At 36.4% G+C, this 20869-nt stretch overlaps 1 protein-coding gene across 3 annotated transcripts in view; it reads right to left on the bottom strand.

Annotated features, from left to right (window-relative positions):
* The window catches only part of LOC122892541 (ankyrin repeat domain-containing protein 26-like), a 149098-nt gene that overhangs the window by 23273 nt on the left and 104956 nt on the right, over positions 1-20869 (bottom strand). For all 3 annotated transcript variants that reach the window (XM_044229183.1, XM_044229184.1, XM_044229185.1), the window contains 4 exons: positions 19199-19311; positions 17601-17730; positions 1283-1552; positions 188-405 (listed from right to left, as the gene is read on the bottom strand). In XM_044229183.1, the coding sequence (XP_044085118.1) occupies positions 188-405; positions 1283-1552; positions 17601-17730; positions 19199-19311 (731 nt within the window). The remainder of the gene's footprint in view (positions 1-187; positions 406-1282; positions 1553-17600; positions 17731-19198; positions 19312-20869) is intronic.

The raw sequence follows: 20869 nt of genomic DNA, 5'->3' as shown, positions 1-20869 counted from the left end.
AGAGAGATGCAAATTGTCTTGACCTAACATTTCAACAGTAAGGTCATTTACAAACATCATTTTTCAAAATTATACTATCTAGTTGGCTTTCACTTACTACTGATCTCATGAACGTGGCTCCATAAAAATTATGGTTTAGAGGCAAATTAATAAGCTAACTCTACTTCCTATGATTGTTTTAACTTACTTGTTTAGTTCATTTGTCAATGATGTTCGATGCATTACTTCTTCTAGGTAGAGGAGCTTGTATCTGTCCAATTCTGTTTTAGTAAGATCTTCTTGAGAACTTTTCATTTTGAGTAATTCAAATTCCAGCTCTTTAATTCTGAGTTCCATTTGACTTCTTAGTGAAGCATTATTACTTTCTCTTAACTGTGCCAAGCTTTCTTGAGATGCTACTTGTGTCTAAAGCAAATTAAAAGCATAGTTTTAAAATTGTTACAACCTGGGTAATTACAGTATATTTCTTTCTTTTAGTTTTGTGTTAATGATTCAGAGAGCAATTTTTAAAGTGGAAAAAAAAAGCTGAAATGTAAAATATTTATCATCAATGTGAAACTGAATCAAATGTGAATGATGTTAATTCTTATGTTAGAACTCATGCAACCTGATAATTCAAAGAATAATAAAATAATTTAAATTTTTTAAAATTTTTAAATTTTAAATTTTAAAATTTTTTAAAAGTGAACAATACAACTTAAGAATAATCAAAGTACATGGGGTGCCTGACTGACTCAGTCATCTGAGTGCCTGACTCTTGGTTTCTGCTCAGATAGTGATCTCAGGGTCCTGGGATAAAGCCCTATGTCCTACTCAGCATGAAGTATGCCTGGAATTTTCTCTCTACCTGTCCATCCCCCACTCGTGCTTTCCAAATAAATAAATAAGATATTTAATATAAAAAAAGGAATAATCCAAGTATGGTACCATTTCTTTTATGTAGATATGCCCAGAATGGAGCCCAAACAATCAACTGATGGCGCCGCCCACGTACCCCATGGTAACAATTTTTAAAGCACAGTTTTTTCTTTTCCTCTCAATAGCCTTGTTTTATACTAACCGGTCTTAAAAAATAAAATGACTTTCCACTGTGAATCATTCTGAAAGATCAATTTAGTGTGAATAATGAAGAAAACTGAAATTTTTAAAGGGAAGGAACAAATGCTTCCAGAAATTTACCAATTTGCTATAAAGAAAGTAGAGGAAAACTCTGCACTGCATATAACCAAAATGTAATTTGCAGTGAAATGAACGAAAGCATTTTATAGACGAATAAATTAACCTGTAAAAATAAATCGACTTCTTTTAATTTTTCTTCTATGTTCAATCTTGTCCTTTCTTCAAGCTCCCGTTTATATTGTTCTATTTTACTGTACTCTACCATATTGACTTCCACACAACTTCTGAGGTTTACTACTTGTTGTTCCAACTTTTTTTTATTCTTCTCTAGTTTTTCACATTTCGTCTGTATTTCTTTCATAGATGATAATTCCAGAGTAAGAACCTGGTTTTTTGAAGAGAGAGTTTCCAGTTTTGCTGTAAGATCATCAACCTGCATAAATAAAATAATACAGTTTGGAAGTAGAGTGAAAAGAGTCTAATGCAAAACTAAGACCCAAAATTTTTTTAAAAGATGTTAAATCTCTGCACTAAACATGGGGCTTGAACTCACAACCCCAAAATCAAGAGTCACATACGTTACTGACAGCTCCAGCAAGGAGCTCAGATTTTAAAATAAATTCATTTTCAACAAAATGTTATCTATATTGTAGTACAGTATTAGAATGTGGAACCTCAAATAACTCAGAAAATCAAGAACAAAATTCAAACCACCAGGACTTGCTAAAATCGATCTCTGTTGTCATCCTCTTTGCCACACATTTGTATTTGATTTTTATACTTTTATTTTTCTATGACTGTTTCAGATTTTTCCTCCATAAAATAACTGTAAGTTACCTCTTAGTAGAAAGTCTCTTGACCTTTCCCTCATCTTAATACTCTATTTTTTTTAAGATTTTATTTATTTATTTGGGAAGGAGAGGGAGCAAGAGTGCGAGAGCGCAAGAACAAGGAGAGGGAGAAGCAGACTCCCCACTGATCAGGAAGCCAAGCATGGGGCTCAATCCCAGCATCCCAGGATCACAACCCAAGCCAAAGGCACTTAACTGAGCCACCCAAGTACCCTCGTACTCCATAATTTTTAAAGAAGTTATAGGAATACCGTATTGACTTATGTAGGTCTGAGCCAATAAATGCTTACCAAAATAAAACTTTGAAAATAAGACTCTAATTAATGAATCTATAAATACTGATTCTATTGCCATCAGCCTTTTTCTGAATTACAAATGTTTTATGCTAATTTCAATTGCATTCTGAGGAGAAATGATTCACAAGGTTAAGAAATCACATCTCTCAGTAAAAAAATTTCGTAGGGAGAAAAAGTTTAGTGAGATGATCCATGTATTTTTGGACCAAAAAAAAAAATTCCTTAACTCAACAGTGTTACAATCCTTTGTTACTTCCCACAAAATAAGAGGATATACTAAGCAATGAAAACAACCAAAAAACTTGCTGGAGTTTCAGTGATGCTGAGTTGGGAAGAACTCCTTTCCTTTAGATATGACTGGAAAGACAAGTGGATGTGGTGGTTTTATACACTGACACTTCTCCCATGACAACCCCTCCGCTTCATATGTGCTGGCCTTAGTAACTGGTTCCTAGTGAACAGAATATGGCAGAGCTGCTGTGTGATTTTTAAGGCGAGGTTAGAAAATGTGATATAGCTTCCATCTGACTTTCTTCTTCTAGGAAACCTCACCCTTAGAATCCAGCTGTTGTGGGAAAGCCCAGGGTACCTAGTGAGTCTTCATGCAAATATTCCAGCTGAGACTGCCCTAGCTAACATCCTAGCCAAAAGCCAGCCTCAACAGTCAAACATGTGCATGAACAAGGTTTTAGATGATTCTAGTTCCCAGCTTCCAGTCATCCCAGGTGATGCCAAATGAAGAAGAAATGAGTTGGCCTTACTCAGCCTTGTCCAAAGATTTGTGAACAAGATAAATGCTGTTTTGAGCCACTAGGTTTTGAGATGGTTTATTATACAGCAATAAATAACTGGCACAGATACTGATATTAAAATGGGGTGCTGCCATTAAAAAAGAAAACCAAAAAACTGAAACTAAACCTTCTTTGAACCAGGAGGTGGGTGGAACCTGAAAGAAGAGTAAGAGTGAGAAGTAGAGAAGAGTAAGAATGAAAACCAAAAGGGCTTCCAAGAGACTGTGAGTGGAAACCTGATGGCCCTTGAAGGGGCTTACAGCAAAGGTTTCTAGACAAGTGAAGAAAATGATACTAGAGGGAAAAGGAACTCATGCCACAAACCACATGAAAGTAAAACTGGTAGGAGAGATAAGCTAAAGAAAGACTATTCAATATGAAGGAACCAGGACTTACTGGGTTCATCTATCTGTTCCTCATTTATAGCCTCTCCACATGCTGTATTGTCAAATAATGCTAAAATAAAGAAATGACTTCTGGGTTAAAAGCAAATCCAGGAAGACAAGGCCTATGGATGAAGCCAAAACTATAAACCCTTTATTAAGACTTGAGAATGACTTAAGGTGTGCCTCAAATTTCTTTAAGGATCTTAAGAGTGTTAGAATTTAAAAGGCATTGTCAAATGAGAGCTGCACAGGAAACCTGAGGTGAAAGCTTATCTCAAAAGACCCGGGAGAATGGCTTTTCTAATGGCATGAAATCCAATCGTATTCAAGGAAAACTCAAAAAACTAAGAGAATTATAGTAGCAAAAACACTATTTGCGAGCCTTGACTAAAAGAGACCAAGATAGTACAAACTAAAAATAGGCCTTTGAGTCTTAGAATTCCCACCAGGAGGAAGCAGGCTGAAAAAGCAGCTACAAACACGGGTCATTCCTTGTGAAAAGGACAGAACCAAGAGCTCAAAAGTAAAGCAAACAGCCATGGAGAAGCATTCCCATGGTTAGGACTAAGTCCTCACTGAAGAACTGACAGCATGCTTCAGGGTGTGTTTCAAAACTGCTATGGACTAGTGTGCCTCCCATCTTCTTTCAATGGGAGAGTCCTTAGCAGGTTACCAGAGTGTTCCATTTTGAGTGGTAGAGAACTGTCTTCCTTAATTCCCAAGTGCTCAGATGGAGAGGACTTGCACTCAAGGGACTATACTTCAGGCACCTTATCCCTGCTGTACCTGATTAAGATGGTAAGATCTTGGACTCAAGCCCAAACCCAATGCCAGGAGAACTGAGATTTGTGGGGGGTATGGCGGGGAGGTGAGTGTATTTTTCATGTGGGAGGAATACAAAAAATTGTGGCCGGTGGGTAAATCATGCTGCTTTTAAAATGTGTCCATAGGTTTTTAAATATTCGTTCCATTAAAAAAAAGGCCATGGGCCTACCTTTGTGACTTTCCCCTAACAGAATATGGTGAATGTGATGCTCTGTGTATTCCAAGGGTAGGTTACAAAGACAACAGAGCTTCCGCCTTGCGCTGCAGCTCAGGCAGCTTTCTTGGAATTGAGCCCCCCATCTTCAAAGTTCAGGCCACAAAGAGTCTAGGTGTGCCAGTGTAAGTGTTTCGGCTGCCTGTCCCAGCTATAGTCCAGCACCAATAGCCAGCATCAACACCACCAGATGTGAGTGAACAAATCTTCAAACAGTTCCAGCCCCAAGCCTTTCAGCTGCCCCACCTGAAGCTAGGGGAACAGAAACAAGCGTCCCGGCCACACTTTTCCTAACAGTAGATTTGTGAAGAAAATAAATTATATTTATTTAAGCCACTAAACTTTGGGGAGTTTGTTAAAAAAAAAAACAAAAAGATAAACAGAAAAATGGATGACAAAAAGAGTTAATAAGACACATAATTTATATATTAGAAATTGTTCTCCATTAAAGTGGTAAGTAATAAATGTTATGATTTTTTTCATTTTAAAAATTTATTCATTTGGGAGAGATATGGAGAGACAGAGCACAAGCAGGTGGAGAGGCAGAGGAGAGGGAGAAGCAGACTCCCTGCTGAGCTGGGAGCCTGACATGGTACTCGATCCCAGGACCTGGAGATCATGACCTGAGCCGAAGGCAGACACTTAACCATCTGAGCCACCCAGGTGCCCCTAAGATTAATTTAATAATGACAAACAGTGCTAATGAGAAGAAGCCCATAACTAGAAGCAAGATCTAAGAAGTTTTTCATTCCATTTCCCCCCATTTAGGATGTCATTACCTGTGCATTTTTTTATATATGACCTTTATTATGTTGAAGTATGTTCCTTCTAAACCTACTTTGTGGAGGGTTTTTATCATGAATGGATGTTGCACTTTGTCAAATGCTTTTTTTTAAAGATTTTATTTATTTATTTGACAGACAGAGATCACAAGTAGGCAAAGAGGCAGGCAGACAGAGAGAGGAGAAAGCAGGCTCCCCACCGAGCAGAGAGCCCAATGCGGGGCTCGATCCCAGGACGCCGGAATCACGACCTGTGCCGAAGGCAGAGCCACCCAGGTGCCCCTCAAATACTCTTCCTACATCTGTTTAAATGATCAGATGATTCTCCTTTTATTAATTTGGTGTATCACAATGATTGATTTGCAGATATTAAAACACCCCCATAACCTAGGAATAAATCCCATTTGATCATGGTGATGATTTTTTTAATGTATTGTTGGATTCAGTTTGCAAGTATTTTATTGAGGGTTTTGCATCCATGTTCACCAAAGATACTGGCTTAGAGTTCTTTTTGTGGTGTCTTTGTTTCGTTTTGGTATCAGGGTAATACTGGCCTCATAGCATGAATCTGGAGTTTTTCCTTTTCTGTTTTTTGGAATAGTTTAAGAATAGGTACTAACTCTTCCTTTAAATGCTCAGTAGAATTTGCCTCTGGTCCTAGACTTGTGTTTGTTCATAGTTTTTTGATTAATGATTCCATTTCTTTGGTGCTTATCAGTCTGTTCAAATTTTCTATTCTTGTTTCAGTTTTGGTAATTTATATGTTTCTATGAATTTATCCATTTCTTCTACATTGTCCAAATTGTTGACATATAGTTGTTCATAATATTCTTTTATAATTGTCTGCATTTCTGTGGTGTTGGTTATTTCTCCTCCCTCATCTGTGATTTTATTTGGGTCCTTTTTCTCTTCTTTCTGGTAACTCTGGCTAAAGCCTTACCGGTTTTATTAATTTTTTCAAAGAACCAGCTCCTGGTTTCATTGATCTCTTCTATATTTGTCTTTTTGAAGTTTCTATAGTGTTTATTTCTGCTCTGATTTTTAAAAAGATTTATTTGAGAGAGAGAGTGGGGAGAGGGTCAAATGGAGAGGGTGTGAGAGAATCCTCAAGTAGACTCCCCACTGAGTACAGAGCGAGAAGCAGGGCTCAATCCCAGGACTCTGAGATCATGACCTGAGCTGAAATCAAGAGTCTGCTGCTTAACCAAATGAGCTACCAGGTACCCCTACTTCTGTTCTAATTTTTATTATCTCCTTCCTTCCGCTGACTTTAGGCTTCATTTGTTGTTCTTTTTCTAGCTTCTTTAGGTGAAGGATAGGTTGTTGTAGATTTTTCTTGTTTCTTGAGGCAGGCCTGTATTGCTACATACCTCCCTCTTAGAACCATTTTTACTGTGTCTCAAAAGTTTGGGCAATTGTGTTTTCATTTTCATTTGCTTCCATGTATTTTTAAATTTATTCTTTTATTTCCTCATTGGTCCATTCATTGTTTAGTAGACTGTTACTTAACCAACATGTATTTGTGGTCTTTCAGATTGTTTCTTGTGGCTGACTTCTAATTTAATAGTACTGTGATTAGAAAAGGTGCATGGTATGACTTCAATCTTCTTGTATTGTATTGTCTTCTTGTATTATTAAGATCAGTTTTGTGGGTATTGTGGAGGACACATATTGCATGGAGCACAATGCAATGGTGCATAAACAATGAATTTTAGAACACTTAAAAAAATTAAATTAAATTTTAAAAAAATAGAGACTTGTTTTATGGCCCAATATGTGATCTATTCTACAGAATGTTCCATAATGTGGATTCTGTTGGTTAAGGATGGAATATTTTTAATACCTCTTTAGTCCATCTAGTCCAGTATAAAGCCACTGTTTCCTTGGCTTTCTGATCTGTCCATTGATGTAAGTGGTACGTTAATGTACCCAACTATTGATTATTTCTATTCCTTCCTAAAATATCCAAATTGTACATTGTCTTCATGAATACTTTTGCAATTAGGAATAAAAGCAATGGGGCGCCTGGGTGGCTCAGTGGGTTAAGCCGCTGCCTTCGGCTCAGGTCATGATCTCAGGGTCCTGAGATCGAGGCCCACATCGGGCACTCTGCTCAGCAGGGAGCCTGCTTCCTCCTCTCTCTCTCTGCCTGCCTCTCTGCCTGCTTGTGATCTCGCTCTGTCAAATAAATAAATAAAATCTAAAAAAAAAGGAATAAAAGCAATGAATTTCATTTAAAACATATACAATAAAAATAAAGCACCCTAGTATTATATTATCAATTAGTTCTTTTATGTTAGTCATTAATTGTTTTATGAACTTGGGTGATCCCACGTTGGGTGCATAAATATTTACAATTGATAGCTCTTCTTCCAGTCAGATTGTCCTCTTTATTATATATAATGCCCTTGTCTCTTACGACACTCTTTTACACTCTATTTTGTCCAATATAAGTATTACTATTCTGGCTCTTTTGATATCCATTTGCATGATACATGCTTTCCATCCCCTTTCTTTTTTTTTTCAATTTATTTATTTTCAGAAAAACAGTATTCATTATTTTTTCACCACACCCAGTGCTCCATGCAAGCCGTGCCCTCTATAATACCCACCACCTGGTACCCCAACCTCCCACCCCCCCGCCACTTCAAACCCCTCAGATTTGGGTAAATTGGAAGGGGAGGTGAACCATGAGAGACTATGGACTCTGAAAAACATCCCCTGACTTTCAATCTGCAGGTGTCCTTATGACAAAAATAAAACTCTTGCTAGTGGCTTATAGATGGGTCTTGTTTTTTCTTCTTCTTCTTTTTAAATTGTTTTTATTTTTATTTATTTTAATTTTTTTTATTTATTTATTTATTCTTCTTTTTAATTAATTTTTTAATTTTTTATAAACATATAATGTATTTTTATCCCCAGGGGTACAAGTCTGTAAATTGCCAGGTTTACACATTTCACAGCACTCACCATAGCACACACCCTCCCCAATGTCCATAACCCCACAACCCTCTCCTGACCCCCCTCCCCCCAGCAACCCTCAGTTTGTTTTGTGAGATTAAGAGTCTCTTATGGTTTGTCTCCCTCCTGATCCCATCTTCTTTCATTTATTTTTTTCCTACCTCCCAAGCCCCCCACATTGCATCTCCACTTCCTCATATTAGGGAGATCATAAGATAGTTGTCTTTCTCCAACTGACTTATTTCACTAAGCATAATACCCTCTAGTTCCATCCATGTCGTCACAAATGGCAAGATTTCATTTCTTTTGATGGCTGCACAGTATTCCATTATATATATATATCACATCTTCTTCATCCATTCATCTGTTGATGGACATCTAGGTTCTTTCCATAGTTTGGCTATTCTGAACATTGCTGCTATAAACATTCGGGTGCACGTGCACCTTTGGATCACTACATTTGTGTCTTTAGGGTAAATATCCAGTAGTGCAATTGCTGGGTCATAGGGTAACTCTATTTTCAGCTTTTTGAGGAACCTCCATGCTGTTTTCCAGAGTGGTTGCTCCAGCTTTCAGTCCAACAGTGTAGGAGGGTTCCCCTTTCTCCGCATCCTTGCCAGCATCTGTCATTTCCTGACTTGTTAATTTTAGCAATTTTGACTGGTGTGAGGTGGTATGTCTTTGCGGTTTTGATTTGTATTTCCCTGACACTGAGTGATGTAGAGCACTTTTTCATGTGTCTGTTGGTCATCTGGATGTCCTCTTTGAAGAAATGTCTGTTCATGTCCTCTGCCCATTTCTTGATTGGATTGTTCGTTCTTTGGATATTGAGTTTGCTGAGCCCTTTATAGATTTTGGATATAGCCCTTTATCTGATATGTCATTTACAAATATTTTCTCACATTCTATAGTTGTTTTTTGGTTTTGTTAACTGTTTCCTTTGCTGTGCAAAAGCTTTTGATCTTGATGAAGTTCTAGTAGTTCATTTTTGCACTTGCTTCCCTTGCCTTTGGGGATGTTCCTAGGAAGAAGTTGCTGCAGCTGAGGTCGAAGAGGTTGCTGCCTCTGTTCTCCTCAAGGATTTTGATAGATTCCTTTTTCACACTGAGGTCCTTCATCCATTTTGAGTCTATGTTGTCTATGTCTATGTCTGTGGTGTAAGGAAATGGTCCAGTTTCATTTTTCTGTATGTGGCTGTCCAATTTTCCCAACACCATTTGTTGAAGAGGCTGTCTTTTTTCCATTGGACATTCCTTCCTGCTTTGTCAAAGACTAGTTGACCATAGAGTTGAGGGTCTATTTCTGGGCTCTCTATTCTGTTCCATTGATTATGTGTCTGTTTTTGTGCCAGTACCACACTGTCTTGATGATGACAGCTTGGTAATAGAGCTTGAAGTCTGGAATCGTGATGCCACCAACTTTAGCTTTCTTTTTCAATATTCCTTTGGCTATTCAAGGTTTTTTCTGGCTCCATATAAATTTTAGGATTATTTGTTCCATTTCTTTGAAAAAAAAAATGGATGGGATTTTGATAGGGATTGCATTAAATGTGTAGATTGCTTGACGTAGCATAGACATTTTCACAGTATTTGTTCTTCCAATTCGTGAGCATGGAACATTTTTCCATTTCTTTGTGACTTCCTCAATTTCTTTCATGAGTACTTTATAGTTTTCTGAGTATAGATTCTTTGCCTCTTTGGTTAGGTTTATTCCGAGGTATCTTATGGTTTTGGGTGCAATTGTAAATGGGATTGACTCCTTAATTTCTTTTCTTCTGTCTTGTTGTTGGTGTAAAGAAATGCAACTGATTTCTGTGCATTGATTTTGTATCCTGACACTTTACTGAATTCCTGGTACAAGCTCTAGCAGTTTTGGAGTGGAGTCTTTTGGGTTTTCCACATATAGTATCATATCATCTGCAAAGAGTGATAGTTTACTTCTTTGCCGATTTGGATGCCTTAAATTTCTTTTTGTTCTGATTGCTGAGGCTAAGACTTCTAGTACTATGTTGAATAGCAGTGGTGATAACGGACATCCCTGCCATGTTCCTGATCTGAACAGAAAAGCTTTCAGTTTTTCTCCATTAAGGATGATATTTGCGGTGGGTTTTTCATAGATGGCTTTGATAATATTGAGGTATGCGCCCTTGATCCCTACATTTGATGAGTTTTTTTTTTTTTTACATTTGATGAGTTTTAATCAGGAAGGGATGCTGTACTTTGTCAAATGCTTTTTCAGCATCTATTTAGAGTATCCTATGGTTCTTGTTCTTTCTTTTATTAATGTATTGTATCACATTGATTTGCGGATGTTGAACCAACCTTGCAGCCCTGGAATAAATCCCACTTGGTCGTGGTGAATAATCCTTTTAATGTACTGTTGGATCCTATTGGCTAGTATTTTGGTGAGAATTTTCACATCTGTGTTCATCAAGGATATTGGTCTGTAATTCTCTTTCTTGATGGGATCCTTGTCTGGTTTTGGGATCAAGGTGATGCTGGCCTCATAAAATGAGTTTGGAAGCTTCCTTCCATTTCTATTTTTGGGACAGTTTCAGGAGAATTGAAATTAGTTCTTCTTTAAATGTTTGATAAAATTCCCCTGGGAAGCCGTCTGGCCCTGGGCTTTTGCTTGTTTGGAGATTCAATCTGTTTCAATCTCCTTACTGGTTATGGGTCTATTCAGGTTATCTATCTATTCCTGGTTCAGTTGTGGTAGTTTATATGTCTCTAGGAATGTATCCATTTCTTCCTGATTGTCAAATTTGTTGGCATAAAGTTGCTCATAGTATGTTCTTATAATTGTTTGTATTTCTTTGGTGTTGGTTGTAATCTCTCCTCTTTCATTCATGATTTTATTATTTGGGTCCTTTCTCTTTTCTTTTTTGATAAGTCTGGCCAGGGGTTTATCAATCTTATTAATTCTTTCAAAGAATCAGCTCATAGTTTCATTGATTTGTTCTATTGTTTTTTTAGTTTCTATTTCATTGATTTCTGCTCTGATCTTTATGATTTCTCTTCTCCTGCTGGGTTTAGGCTTTCTTTGTTGTTCTTTCTCCAGCTCCTTTAGGTGTAAGGTTAGGTTGTATATTTGAGAACTTTCTTGTTTCTTGAGAAAGGCTTGTATTGCTATACATTTTCCTCTTAGGACTGCCTTTGCTGTGTCCCACAGATTTTAAACCATTGTGTTTTCATTATCATTTGTTTCCATGAATTTTATCAATTCTACTTCAGTTTCCTGTTAGACTCATTCATTCTTTAGAAGGATGCTGTTTAGTCTCCATGTATTTGGGTTCTTTCCAAATTTCCTCTTGTGATTGAGTTCTAGCTTCAGGGCATTGTGGTCTGAAAATATGCAGGGAATGATCCCAATCTTTTGATACCAGTTGAGACCTGCTTTCTTCTTTTTTTTTAATCCACTCTGACATCCTATGTCTTTTGATTGGACCACTTACCCCATTTATATCCAAAGTAATTATTGATAGATATGTATTTGTCATTTTACTGCTAGCTTTGTGGTTGTTTCTGGAGATTTTCTCTGATCATTTTTTGTGTCTTCAATGTTTCACTGGTTTTCTTTAGTGATATATTTGGATTTCTTTCTCCTCTCTGAGTGTTTATCAATGGTTTTGTTTTCTTTTTAGAGAGGGCACAAGTGAGTGGGGAGAAGGAAAGAGAATCTTAAGCAGACTCCATGGCTGGAATAGAGTGCAGTGCAGGGCTCAATCTCACAACCCTGAGATTATGACCTGAGCTGAAATCAAGTCAGATGCTTAACCAACTAAGCCACACAGGCACCACTATTAGTGGTTTTTGATATATAATTTGTATATAAACTCTTCTGCATTCTTTTCTCCTCTTCTCCCCATGCTTTAGGTAAGGTATTATATTTTATATCCTTTTTTCCTGAGATCCTTAATTTATTTTTTATATAAATGTTCATTTTGTTACTTTTGGGTTTCCTGCCTTTATATTATTACTTTTGGTCTCTTCTTTCCACTCAAAGAGTCCTCTTTAATATTTCTTGTGGGGCTAATTTAGTAGTCACAAACTCCTTTAGTTTTTAATCTGGGAAACTCTCTCTTTCCTATTCTGAGTAATAGGCTTGCTGGATAGAGTATTCTTGGCTACAGATTTTTCCCATTCACCACGTTGAATAGATAATACCACTCCCTTCTGGCTTGCAAAGTTTCTGCTGAAAAAGTTCCTGCTAGCCTTAAGGGGTTTCCCCTGGAAGTTACTGACTTGCTTTCCTGCTTTTAACATGTTTTCTTTATCAGTATATTTTACAAATTCAATTACAATAGGTCTTGGTGTTGGCCTACTTTTGTTGATTTGGATAGTTTTCTGTGTCTCCTGGATCTTGATGTCTGTTGCCTTCCCTAGATTAGGGAAGTTTTCTGCTATTATTTCTTGAAATAAATTTTCTTACACCTTTTTTCTCTCGTCTTCTACTGGGACTCCTATAACATGAATGTTATTACATTTGATGGAGTCACTGAGTTCCCTAGGTCTGGTCTCATTTTGCATAATTCTTCTTTCTCTCCCTGCTTCGGCTTTATTACTTTCCATTACTTTGTCTTCTAAGTTGTTAATTTGTTCCTCTGTTTTTTCCAGCCTGCTGTTCATTGCATTAGGTGTGTTTCTTATCTCATTTATTCCACTCTTCATCTCTGATTCTTTCTTAACTCTTTTATCTCTTTTTTAAGGGTCTCACTGATGTTGTCCATTCTTTTCTCAAGTCCAGTGAGTATCCCTATGATCACTGCTTTAAATCCTCCATCAGGCATGATATCTACATCTGTCTCACTTCAATCTCTGGACCCGTAGCCTTATCCTGTTCTTTCACTTGAGATAAATTCCTCTGTTTTCTCATTTTATCTAAGTATCTACCAGCTTCTCTGTGTTAGAAAAGCCAGTTATGTCATCTGCTCCCGAAAGTAATTGACTTATGAAAAAAGACGTCATGTAGCACGCAGGGTCTCATGCTTAGGGGAGTATCTCTAGTGTGTGCAGCATGCACTCTGCTGTTGTGTTCTGGCTGCTCTATCCTTCAAGCCAGACATCTGTAGAGGCTCTCCCTCACTGCTGTGGGCAGTGTTTGATACCTGGCCTGAATGTAGCTACTTTTAACTAGGTGTGCTCTGGTGTGCTTGTGAAATGAGACCTGTCACCAACTCCACTGGAACTGAGGCCCTCCCAAATCTGGTCAGATGTGGTGTGACAGGGGCTTGTGCTTATTTACTCGGGGAAAGGCCTGCTGTGGTGGAACTGAAGCAAGAATGACTGAGCAGGGCAGTTCCACTGGAGTGCAAGGGGATGGTACTTGGTGTAAGCAGATTAGGCAGCCAGTGTCCAAGCTGCACTACTTCCCACAGATGGCTCTGTAAACTTGTGCTGAGGGGCAGTGGAGGGAAATGGTACCAGCTGGTTCCTTTGTTCCTAGAGAGGGATCTCTGTGAACACTGCCTCTCAGGGAAATGCTCTGAGAAGAGTAATTTCCCTACTGTATGCCCCAGACACTGTTCAGATCACTGTTTCCTTGCTGTATGCTCCCTGCTGTTTGCCTGTCTTCTCTCCAAGAGCAGCACAGTGCCTATACAGGCTCTATCCCAGCCAAGCCAAATGACCTTTAGAATTCCAGGTTTTAAGCCCTCCTAATTGTAAGAACTCATGAAATTAAGCTCCTCTCACTTCCCAAGCCAGTGGCTACAGGGAAACCTTCTCTTTGTGCAGTCCCATGTCTCGCTCCTGCCCTTCTCCATGACGACTCCCTCCCCTCTGCAGCAGCCAGGATCTGTTTCTCTCCTAAACCACATCTCTGTACTTCCTACCTTCTTTGATGTGGCCTCTTCTCTCTATTAGTGGACTTTGTTCTATTAGTCTTCAGGGATTAGGTGAACCTAGGCTCCTCTTACTCTGCCACCTCCTTCCTTACTATTAAGATATTTTTCTAAGATTCCCTTCAATTACAAATTATTACAATTGGCAGGAACACCTTTACAGACTTTCCCCTCAAGTTAGGGGGAAAGAAAAACTCACAAGCAGAGAGACAATATGATTTGAAGTATAATAGCTGAAAAATTAGAAATATAATACCAAAATTTGACCTTTTACTTGATCTCCATTAACTGAAATTCTAAAAGAAATAGGCAGCTTTGAGTATTTTTTAATCAATCTAATACTCAATCATTATTCTACTTTCATCAGTGAGGAAATAAAGAGAACATTATGAAATCATTTTTAATCTTTTCAGTAGAAAACCAAAGGTACTGTCCTTTGGCACTATTTAAATTGAATATAACTTCTCCTTTATCTTACTCCAAGCTTGTATATGTGAGGAGGTAAGTAAGACCATCTCATCTTTATGTTGTGCCACAGAGCTTTCCCATATCATACAAATAGGCTTTGAATTTTTTTTTTTTGGAATTTAAACTGCTTATCTACTATTTGTCTCTGATAATTCCATTAAATAAAATCTGATAATTTATAGCTGTATTCTTGAAATAATGTAATAAATGTTTATTCCATTAATTACATACTGAGCTATTAAAGTACATATCTTTCTATTTAAACTAAAAGAAGACAGATAAAGACAACTGTGTTTTCTGAGAATGCAGGATCTCTGCCAAGAACAGGATCAACACCAGTGTTATACACAAGAACCAGGTTAAAAGAGTATCTAATTGTGAGTTGTAATTTTGGATTAGCAAGATTTCAAAATAGGAAAGCTGAAGGCCCAGAGTTCATCTTTTCCTTTCTAGATGGTAAAATGTATGGATAAGTCTACAGTTTATAACAAGTTCATAAAACATAATAAAGTAAACAGTAGACAGCAGATCCTACAACCAAGATTTGATGAAAATGGTTATGGGAGGCACTAAGTGAGAGACTAAAGATATAAATGGAGAAAAGAAACAGGACTCTATCTTTCTGAGCTTAAGTTCTCATCAGATCATGGAGTCAGCAAGGCATAAGTTGGTAAAAGTCTCCTTTTTAAGAAGAAAAAGCGTCTACAGGGGTAAAGTTAAGTTCCACTACAGTGACTTTTTATTGTTTTATAAGTGAGTGGTAATTTGCAAGACAACTAGGGGGGATGTCTCATAAAATTTGTTTAGACAATGACATACGGATAGACATATAGATCAATGCATTAGAATTGACAATCTAAAAAGAAATTGCTACATTATGGTGAACTGACGTTCAATGAGGGTATAAAACAATTAAATGGAATAAAAATAGTCTTTTTAACAAATGGTACTGGGACAAATGGATATCCACATGCAAAGTAATAAAATTAGACCTCTACCTCATAGCATATATACAAAATTAACTCAAAACATAAGAGCTAAAACTATAAAACTCTTAGAAAAAAACATAGGTGTATCATTTGTGACTGGCTTTTGCAATGGTTTCTTAGATATGACACCAAAAGACAAAAAAAGATTAAGTATATTTCATCAAAATTAAAAACATCTTTGCTTTAAACATCACCATCAATAGAGTGAAAAGTCAAGCTACTAAATAAAAGATTTGAAAATCTTATATCTGATAGGGGATCTGTATATAGGATATGTAAATAACTTACAATAATGAAAAGACAATCCAATAAACAAACAGGCAAAATAATTGATTCATTCTTTAAGGAAAATATAGAAATGGATAATTACACACATAGAAAGATGAGATGCTCAACATAATTAAGTTTCTGTTTGTTTGTTTGTTTTTAAACATTTTATTTATTTGACAGAGAAAGAGAACACAAGCAAGGGGAGATGCAGAGGGAGAGGGTGAGGGAGAAGCAGGCCCCCAGCTGAGCAGGAAGCCTAGTAGAGGGCTTGCTGCTAGGACCCTGGGATCACGACCTGAGCTAAAGTCAGATACTTAACCAATTGAGCCGCCCAGCCACCCCTCAACATCAATAGTTTTAAGGAAAATGCAAATCAAAACCACAAGATTGATGGAACTCATCAAGTATATGATACCTAACTAAACAAGTCAGTCAGAGAAAAACAAATACCATAAGATTTTACTCATCTGTGGAATTTAAGAAACAAACAGATGAACATAGGGAAGGGGGAGAAAAGAAAAAGGGAGCAAACCATAAAAAATTCATAACTAAAGAGAAAAAACAGTGTTGTAGTGGAGGTGGGTAGGGGGTAGGCTAGATGAATGATGGGGATTAAGGTGGGCCCTTGTGATGAGCACTGGGTGTTGTATATAAGTGATCAATCACTGAATGCTACTCCTGACACCAATATGATACCTAACTAATATTTAAATAAATCTTGAAACAAATGAACAAATAAAACCCCACAAAATGCCATTTCACATTCACTAGAATGACTATAATAAAAACAACAGATAACGACAAATATTGGCCAAAAAATAAAGGAAAAATGAGAACCATCGAACACTGCTAATGAAAATGTAAAATGGTGCAGCCATGTTGGAAAACAGTGTGGCAGTTCCTTACAGGGTTAAAAAAAAAGGGTTAGAGAGCTACCATATGACTCCACAATTCCATTTATAAGTATATATGCAAGAGAAATGAAAACATGTTCACATAAAAACTTGTACACGTGTGTCCACAATGACATTATTAACAATAACCAAAAACCAAAACAACCCAGAGTGGCTGGATGGCTCAGTCATGAAGCGTCTGCCTTCAGCTCAAGTCATGATCCTAGTGTCCTGGGATCAAGTCCTGTGTCAGGCTCCCTACTCTTCAACAAGCCTGCTTCTTTCTCTCCCACTCCCCCTGCTTGTGTTCCCTCTCTCTCTGTCTCTGTCAAATAAATAAATAATAAAGTCTTAAAAAAACAAACAAACACAAAGGTCCATCAACCTAATAAATAATAAATAAAATGTGGCACGTCCATACAGTGGGATACTATTCGGCAATAAAAAGAAATAAAGTAAAAAAAAAAAGGAAAGAAATAAAGTACTGACACATGCTACAAAATAGGTATTGAAATGAAACGAAATGAAAATATTATGCTAAATGAAAGAAGGCAGTCATAAAGGACCACACATTGTGTGATTCCATTGACATGAAATTTCCAAAATAGGCAAATCTATAGAGACAGAGAGTAGAGTGGTGGTTCCCAAGGGCTAACAAGAGTAGGGAAGGGGAAACTAGCATAGGGAGACAGGTAAAAGATACAAGTTTCTTTTTAGGTGACAAAATGTTCTAAAATTGACGGTGGTACTCTTTGAATATGTATGTTCGTTTTTATCTCAAAGTTGTTACCAAAAAATGTAGGAGGTATAGAAAATTAATAGAACAAATCTGTATTTCACTGCTCAAAGCACTGAGTAACTTATTTCCCAAAAATCAAGTGATTCTGAAGTTCCAAAACTAATTAAAAATTACCTTATGTTTTAGCATATTAATCTGAATATCCGTTTCAGTGTGACTGGTTCTTAAATCTCCATGGAAAGTAAGATCTTCATTTTCATATTCACTTAACTTTTTTCTTGTCACTTTTAAAAGTTTCTTAAATCTGTGGAAAGTATAGAATGAGTAAGTCAGGTTCTTTAAGAGTAAAGATTTATTATTTAAATAGATAATATGTTCTATCATATAAGGAAGTCTATAAATTATGATCTCTCATTTGTTCCAATCTCACATTGAGAACATACTAAATAAATTATAATTTTAGGGAGCAACTGACACCACCAAAAGATGACTTATAGAATGGAAAAAGGTATTTGCAAGTAACATATCAGATAAAGGGCTAGTATCCAAAATCTATAAAGAACTTATCAAACTGAATACCCAAAGAACAAACAATCCAGTCAAGTAATGGGTAGAAGAAACGAACAGACATTTCTCTAAAGAAGACACACAAATGGGCAACAGACACGAAAAAATGCTCAGTATCACTTGGCATCAGGGAAATAAACACAAATCAAAAGCACAATGAGCTATCACCTCACACCTGTCAGAATGGCTAAAATGAACAAGTCAGGAAACAACAGATGTTGTCAGGCATGCAGAGAAAGCAGAAGCCTCTTACACTGTTGGTGGGAATGTAAACTGGTGCAGCCACTCTGGAAAACAGTATGGTGGTTCCTCAAAGAGCTGAAAATAGAGCTACCCAACGACCCAGCAATTGCACTATTATGGACTGACCCCAAAGATATAAAGTGATCCAAAGAGGCACCTGCACCCCAATGTTTATAGCAGCAATGTCCATAATAGCCAAAGAAGATGTGGTGCATAAATATGTACAATGGAATATTACTCAGCCATTAAAAAATAAAATCATGCCATTTGCAATGACATGGATTGAACTAAAGTATTATGCTAAGCAAAAGAAGTCCATCAGAATAAGATAATTATCATTTGATTTCCCTCATATGTAGAATTTAAGAAATAAAACAGAGGATCATAGGGGAAGGCAGGGAAGAATAAAACAAGATGAAATCAGAGCAGGAGACAAACCACAAGAGACTCTAAATTATAGGAAACAAAACTGATGGTTGCTGAAAGGGGAAGAGGGTAGGAGGATGGGGTAACCAGATTACGGACATGACACCTGATGTAATTAGCACTGGGTGTTCTAGAAGACTGATGAATCACTGAACTCTACCTCTGAAACTAATAATATACTATATGCTGATTAATTAAATTTAAATTTAAAAAAATAATTTAAAAAAATAAGCTAAACCAAGATAACTTTTAATGTGATCAAACAAAAACACAGCTAGGTTTTTCGACATTAAAATATTTGTTTGAAGGGAAGAACATTATTAAAAGGAAAGATTACCAAAAAACAAAGATAACTTGCAGAAACTATTCAAGGTAGACAATAAAAAGTGCAGTTGTTACTGTTAAGGGAACTGTAAGGAATCATTAAATATTAAGTGTAATATTCTGGCAATAATTTGTATTTAGGTTTTAATAAAGTAAAATTACAGTTAAATCAAGTAATTAATGGTTAAAGTGATCTGAAATATTAGTCTTACCTAGTAATCTCTTTTTCTAATTCACTGTTTTTCTTCATTTCTTGATTCAAACTACATTCAAGAGATTGTTTTAACTCAATAAATTTCTTTATCTGTCCCTTTTCATCGTCAGACTTTGAAAGAAAAATTTTAAAGAAAGTTATTTTTAAAAATCTCAGTACACATTCTTCTTTCATAAAATATTATTTCTCATGCATTCATGAGTAATATATATTTAGACAGGTTCATACCAAAAGTTTATTTTATAAATTTTGTAAATTATAACCTATAATTTTAAATTTTATAATTATATAACGGTTTATAAAACTATATTATCTAAAACTAAAATTATAAATTTTATAAATTATAATTTAATAATATAATGTAGTTTGTAATTTATAATTTTAAATTTAATATAAGGCAGTTTTATAAACCTGATGCCAATAAAAACATATTTCAAATATAAGTACCTTTCTTCAAACAGCTTAAACTGGTTTTACATTTTCATCACTATTTTTTGTAGAATGTAAATTGCCAAAATGTACTTGTTCACTACAGAGGTTCTTACCCATATTAATACTAAGGGTTAGTGAAAAATTTTTAAAAACTGGCTATATTTACATTTTAGTTTCCAAAGATGCCCTAGAAACTTTTTCATCCATAGCTTAAGAGACTCTGGGTTTTGTGAGATCACACCTTTTTAAGACAATCTCTGAAAAATTCCTATGCATTCCCCATTATAATTTTGATGGTTGTCTGACTTTAGGATGAGATACTCTCATTCTCTCCAAGCATTTCAATTTCTTCTTTTCTATTAACTACGTTTTTTGTCAAATAAAGTCTTCTTGATATTATTAAAAAAATTTTAGCTTAACTCTTGCAGCTTTTTCTATCACCCTGCTTCCCCCCTTTCACTGGATTTGAACATTCTTTAATGTATCATCTCATCCACAGATTCATCTTTTCATCACTTATTTTCTTCTTTTACATTAAAATCTGAGTTTCAATCCTGGAAATTCAAAATTTTTGAGGGTCATCAAGGATCTTTTTTTGAAGTCCTTATCCTGCTTTACTTCTCAGCAGCAGCTGAAAGCAATGACTTTACCCTCCTCCTCTGCACTTTTTTTTATACTTTTTTTTTTCAGGGTTCCAAGATTCATTGTTTATGCACCACACTCAGTGGTCCATGTAATACGTGCCCTCCTTAATACGCACCACCAGGCTCAACCAACCCTCCAACCCCCTCCCCTCAGTTTGTTTCTCAGAGTCCACAGTCTCTCATGGTTTGTCTCCCCTTCCAATTTCCCCCAAGTCACTTCTCCTCTCCATCTTCCAATGTCCTCCATGTTATTCCTGATGCTCTGCAAGTAAGTGAAACCATATGATAATTGACCCTCTCTGCTTAACTTATTATCCCATTTTATTTCTAAATGACAGCAAGTTCATACATTTAGTCCCTGACCCTTGCTATTCCTTTCAAACCCTCTGAGTTGTTTAAATCTCAAGACTTCAAAACCAGATTCTCTAGTCTACATTTCCAGCCTTAAACCCTTTACTGAAGTCATCTGTACTTCCTTCTAGTTCCTTGTAGGCAAGGAACCTCAACCACACACTCAAAAACCATTACCTGATGTGGATTACCTTTATAGACAGCTAATTTTTTTAAAAGATTTTAAAAATGTATTTATTAGA

The sequence above is a fragment of the Neovison vison genome, chromosome 12, assembly GCF_020171115.1.
Source record: "Neovison vison isolate M4711 chromosome 12, ASM_NN_V1, whole genome shotgun sequence".
NCBI classification, from domain to species: domain Eukaryota; kingdom Metazoa; phylum Chordata; class Mammalia; order Carnivora; family Mustelidae; genus Neogale; species Neogale vison.
The sequence above is the reverse complement of the archived record's forward strand: the minus strand, read 5'-3'. Positions and strand labels throughout refer to the sequence as shown.